This window comes from Rhagoletis pomonella, unplaced genomic scaffold (genome assembly GCF_013731165.1).
Source record: "Rhagoletis pomonella isolate Grant_MI unplaced genomic scaffold, Rhpom_1.0 Rhpom_scaffold_09725, whole genome shotgun sequence".
Taxonomy (NCBI): Eukaryota; Metazoa; Arthropoda; class Insecta; order Diptera; family Tephritidae; genus Rhagoletis; species Rhagoletis pomonella.
Genome location: NW_023468257.1, coordinates 1 through 6049, shown reverse-complemented (window position 1 = coordinate 6049; position 6049 = coordinate 1). Strand labels below are relative to the sequence as shown.

At 31.7% G+C, this 6049-nt stretch overlaps 1 protein-coding gene across 2 annotated transcripts; it reads left to right on the top strand.

Moving 5' to 3' along the window:
* The first annotated feature begins 199 nt into the window (after positions 1 to 199).
* LOC118756306 (bursicon) lies at positions 200 to 5646 on the top strand. 2 transcript variants are annotated; one of them, XM_036491078.1, is made up of 4 exons: positions 200 to 473; positions 560 to 684; positions 5256 to 5518; positions 5573 to 5646. In XM_036491078.1, exons 1-4 carry the CDS (start codon positions 308 to 310, stop codon positions 5586 to 5588), a joined length of 570 nt encoding a protein of 189 aa, XP_036346971.1. In that variant the 5' UTR covers positions 200 to 307; the 3' UTR covers positions 5589 to 5646. The 2 variants fall into 2 exon arrangements, with proteins under 2 accessions (XP_036346971.1, XP_036346972.1); XM_036491079.1 differs by having other exon boundaries at positions 5256 to 5635.
* Positions 5647 to 6049: the final 403 nt, after the last annotated feature.

Sequence of the window (6049 nt, the reverse complement as noted above, 5' to 3'; positions counted from 1 at the left end):
ACTGATACACGCTATGCGCCTCAGTGAGATTGAGCTTGCTAACGCATTCGATTGCAATTAAGCGGTCAGTTCCATTTGTGTGTACGTAGTTAGAGGCGGCCATTAGAAAATAATTTTCGAACATACGAAATGTGTCCATTAGCTCCAATCGGCTGCTTCTTGGTGTAGGGTATAAAACGGCGCGTAGGACGTGCAGCGAGCCTTTATTCGCAAAAGATCTTACCAGGAGCAGCTAGTGTAAAAGTAACCGTACAATTAAAAATAGAGGCTGATATTATCTAAAACATATTGGTGTAAAATCGTGAAAATGTTAAGCAAGTTGAGGCGGGGCAATGTTGCTGGAGTAACACTAAGAACCAAATCGGGTTCCAATCATCGTTTTGTTGCGTTGGTTATTTTTTATTGCATTTATTTTATATTTATAAGATTGAGCTATTCGCAAGCTGATGAAGCTGCCACATCGGGTGATAATGGTAATTTAAAATTGATGTTTTATATATGTATACGAGAAAAATTTTAGTGAACCTACGTTTTAGCTTTGAAAATTTTTTTTTTTCAGAAATTTCGCACATTGGTGATGATTGTCAGGTGACACCTGTCATACATGTGCTCCAATATCCTGGCTGTGTGCCAAAGCCGATACCATCATTTGCGTGTGTCGGACGCTGCGCTAGTTATATACAAGTAAATTTCATTATTAATTTTATTGTTAATTTCCTAAATGCATACATGAATAAAATCATGAATGAAAACTTTAGTTGCCGTCCTGGTCGAATGTGCAGAGATGCGGGCTAACGCCTGTTAGATCTCAGACACATAAAAAATCGAATAATAGAAAACTTATTTTATAAAACCTCACAAACGAACAGAAGATAATGAAATTAATATTGCATTGTAATTGAATTTAAATAATGAGAATGTGTATAAATAATCCTATTAACTTGCGCAGAGATTTAAAGCAAAAGCGTTAATTCTACAAAAATAAAATAAAATTTGTAATTATATAAAACCGTGCGACAGTCAATTTTACACACGAAAAAATCAATATATTCACAAAACTGGGGGCCAAATATAGTAAAACTTCGTTTTTAGTTTTTCTCTCTGACGTCAGGATTTTTTTAAAAGGACTTTGAAATTTCTAGAATATGATTGAATCAAGAAATTATTCAAAAGATTTGGTGCATTGTAGAATAACAATAAGGGGTATCAATTAAAAAGAAAAATTCCGTGGAATTGATAAAATAATAATTTGTGGATGCACCGGAACGAATAAGTGTTGAAAATGTACTTTTAAAATATTATCCTTGAATATCCCTGGAAATTTCCAATATTTACTTTTGAAAAAATATATATCAAGGACTAATATCTAAACTACGATATCCTCGAATTTCGTCCTTCTAACTTTATTAGTTTTAGATAAGAAAAACTTTACACTTCTCTTTATAAGATATTGTTAGTTAGAGTATACATAAATGAGGATACTGGAATCGTTATTTTGGAACCATGTATGCGCTCTAAAAGAACAAACTGACCGTATGATGTACGGCTTAAATACTTAAATTTTTTTGTATACAAGGACGTAGCCAGGCTTTCACCTAGGGGGTCGGAGTTTATATAGCCCCTTTTTTATATTTTTTCTCTCTGTATATAAATAGAAATTTTTGGGATAAGGAAAGTATAAGGTTTCTGGTATCCTTTAAAACGATACCAATTTTTTAAAAATCGGTTTGTAATTTTTTTGTTTAAAATATTTTTTTTTATAAAAAAAGGTATTTTTTATTTTAAGTGTTTTTTCTCAAATTTTTATACACGAAGTATACAAATACGCGTATCAGAAGAAAAGAAGAAAGATTTGATTGTGTTTACAACGATATCTATGTTTTAAAAATCGATTAGTATTTTTTTGTTTAAAATATTTTTTTTTATAAAAAAAGGAATTTTTTCCTTTTAAATGTTTTTTTCTCAAATTTTTACATACAAAGTATACAAATATGTATATCAGAAGAGAAGAAGAGGGGCCAAGTCATGTTTACAACGATACCAGCTTTTCAAAAATCATTTAAAAATTGTTTGAAATTTAAGGTTTTTAATTTTTCTAAGAACCGACATTTGCCACCTTATAGCACCTGTAATATAAGTTTACAAAAAAATAGTTATAAACCATTTAAATAAGAGCAAAAGGCGGTCTATGACAGTATTTTTAGTTTTTTTAGTTATTTACATATAATAATAAAAAAATAATTGTTTACCAAAGATCCTATTTTGAACTTCGAAGGCCCATATCTCGATTTCGGAGACTAACTTCGAAAAACGGAGAAATAACTTTTTTACCTATGACTCAATCTCTTAAAAAAAAGTGGTTTGATCCAATACCCAGCGGAGTGCTGTACAGTGTAATAATTCTAGTATTTTCAAGTATGTATATTGTAACTATCAATGTCTTATAAAGAGAAGCGTCTAATTTTTTTTATCTGAAAGTTAGAAGGACTGAATTCGAGGATGTGATAGTTAACATTCTAGTCCTTGACATATATTTTGTTCAAAAATAAATAATGCAAATTTCCAAGGATATCAAAGGATAAAGTTTTAAAAGGACGTTTTCAACATTTATTCGTGCTGGTGCAACAAAAAATTAAATGTTTTTTTTAAAGCCTACAGAATTTTTCCTTATAACTGATAGCCATATTGTTACTCTACAATGCACCAAATCTTTTAAATAATTTTTTTATTCAATAATATCCTGAAATTTCCAAGGCCTTTAAAAAAAAATCCTGACGTCACACAGTGCTGTGTCTCCATATAAAAAGTGGGCAAAAATAGACTAATGGACGGATTTGAGTAAAAATTCGTTTCTTGGTGGATTAGAGTACGGAGATTTCAAAAATCAATTTTTTTTTTACCTAGCTCTTACATTTTTCATGGAAACTGAGATTGAAACTGCAAAATTTGATATTCAGAAGTAGTTCCAATACTGAGTAGTTATTTTATTATTTATACAGGGCGTTTTCCTAATAATATTAAAGACTTCAAGGCTTCATTCTATGGCTTAATTCATGGCAAATAAGATTCCCTATATCTCTCTTACGCAAACCCTCTAGGAATGGCAGCTACTTTCATTTTGGTCCTTTTTGACTACAAAATGTTTTTTTAAATTGATTATATCTTTTGGTGTGGATGTCACACGCTTAAAAAATTTGATTCATTCAAGACGACATTAAATACTCAAAAGACAAATATAATTTTGTTTTCCTTTTTATTAGTTACTTCGCACGAACAAGAGTTGTTGCAAAATACTGAATCAAAAATTATTTGTTTTATCTAACGCCGTTTATTGTTGGATGACAAATCAATTAACCTGGAAAAAATATTTATTTTTTAATAACTTATATGGCTTGTCGAAAAGATATAAGACCGTCATATCGCAAAATAGGTAATCGAGTAAATTAATTAATTCAGACCAACCTTTTGCAAAATAATACTGTAAAAAGTTGTCAATGTAAATTAAAATGCCATTTACTGATCTAAACTCGAATTTATTTTTAAAGGCTATTGAATATTTTTGGAAGACATATTAGATAATTTTTTGTTACCTCAGAGGAACTAGCGCAATGATGAACATAAACTCATCCGTTAATTTTTCGTCACCAAAATTTTGCTTATAGCGGCTATGCCCCGAACTTCCATCCATGCCCCACTTACAAACCAAAGAAGCTTTGGTTATGTCACCATTATCTGGGCTTAGTTCTAAAATACTTTGCGTTGTTTTCAGCAATAATGATTTCAGATCAACTTCGGCTGAATATTCAGTCGATTTAATCGTTGGCAGCAAAGTTTGTTTTTTTTGTTTGCAATGCGTTTAAGCTCGGTATACAATCTTTATGCAACCGGTTTATTTTTGCACGTAAACTATTATATTTACGATCTGATAAGTTCAGATCTATGTATAGTGCGAGTGAATCAGATATGGGCAAACCTTCGGAACTACTTTCACAACATTCAACTTTGCTTGCTTTTTTCATTTTTTTCAGAGCATACTCGAGCTCTTCGATGGAATAGTTTTTCAACAAATGCTCTACCCTTCGATTTTTTGTTCTCCGTGAAGCTTCGCAAAATTCTTCTTTAGAAGGTCTTCCCCGTTCAGCACATTTATCCTTATTTCCATTGGAATCCGGAAGGGAAAGGAATGTCCAATTTAGCCATTTAGAATATGTTTTTTCAAAAGCGCTTCTTTTGCGGCCACTATAATTCCACTTATTTTTCATCTCACTATTAAAAAGTTGTATTTTTTGATTCAAAAGTGCTTTGTCGCATTTAGCGTGTATTAATTTGTCTTCAAAAAATGCAGATAATGCAGACACTCTATCTGATGGACGAGTAGAAATCCAGATATCAGCTAAAATTGAGTTTTTTATAATTGAATTCATATTAATATTAGTTTTTTCAGTATTTTACGCTTCACTACACAGCACAGAACACTACCGCGTGTGTCTACAGTAATAAACTTTACTATTTTTAAAGAATGTTTTGGCATTTAAGTAATGGAAAATACTGTGGTAACTGTAATCAGTGAAATTTTTTTTTTGCAAAAGTTTATTTTATAACCTTTAAAAAAACGATTTTCTTCGAAAAGCGCAATGAGTCTGCAGACTTTTTTTTTTATTTCAAAGAAAAATTCCCCTTATTTCAAATAAAAGAATAAAAAAAAACATACTTTTACATATTTTTTTTTTATCCCTTTGTAAACTTAGGAATTTTTTAAATTTTCTGCAACCAATTTTAGGGTGTAGCAAATAGGCCATTCCAGCCAGGAAACTCAATATTTTTTAAAAAGCTCTATAGAGTGGTTTCCTTACAGATTTTCTAATTGGAAAAATTGTGTCTTAAGATAAAGTATGATAAATTGTATTTTTAGCAATTTTTTTTTTAAAGACTCCAGTTAAAGGCATTTTCATAAAAGAAAAAATATATAAAAAACACACAACTTTAAGAGGTTTTTGTGAGAACCTTATGAGATAAAAACAAAAACTAAGTCCAGATCCTTAATCTAGGATAAATTTCCTTTCCAACGATACCAAACACGTTGACATACGTAACAACAATTTTTTTGATTTTTGCCCGCTCATACAGCACTGTGCGTTATAGAGAAAAATGTAAATCGCAGTATACTATTTTTCCGTGTGTTTTAAAAATTTTTGGTTTTTGTCGCACGGTGTAATATAACTTACTACACCCGTTTTTTTTCTATCCTCATTTAGGTCTCCGGCAGTAAAATATGGCAAATGGAGCGCTCCTGTATGTGCTGCCAAGAGTCGGGTGAACGTGAAGCTGCTGTCTCGCTCTTCTGCCCAAAGGCCAAACATGGCGAACGCAAATTCAAGAAGGTTCTAACAAAAGCCCCACTCGAGTGCATGTGTCGTCCATGCACCTCCATAGAGGAGTCAGGCATTATACCGCAAGAGATTGCCGGCTACTCAGATGAAGGTCCGCTGAATAATCACTTTCGTCGCATAGCTTTGCAGTAGGTTAATTTGGAGAAGATTTACACTTTTTATAATACATGTTTCTTGTTTAGCCAAAATTGGAATTAAAAATTATAGTCAAAATATAAATAAAGAAGCCTTAAGTAATTACAAGGCTGAACCGAATAACATCTTAGTGTGTGTCTTTTCTTGAAAATAAAAAGCTGGCAAATATATTAAACCTCTGAGCAGCAGATAATTTTTGGATCTTGTGAGTACAAGACTAAACGCTACTGAGTGTTCAGAACGGCTGCCAGTGAGTTTTGACAGAACAATGATGAATAAGAATGATTTTCAAAACTTCTCTACGCACTTTCTAACCCACATCGCAGATTCTTATCTGTTTGAAGCCGATTTTAATCTTTTTGAAGTTCGTTTTCGGCAGCAGTACATACTACTTAGTAAAGTTATTTGTACCATATCGGTAACTTTCCCAGCCCCTCAGAAAAAGTTTGTTTTATTTAGGCCATGAAATACTTACATAGAAGTTTCTTACAGACTGTTGGTGCATACATATTGAAATCAAAAAA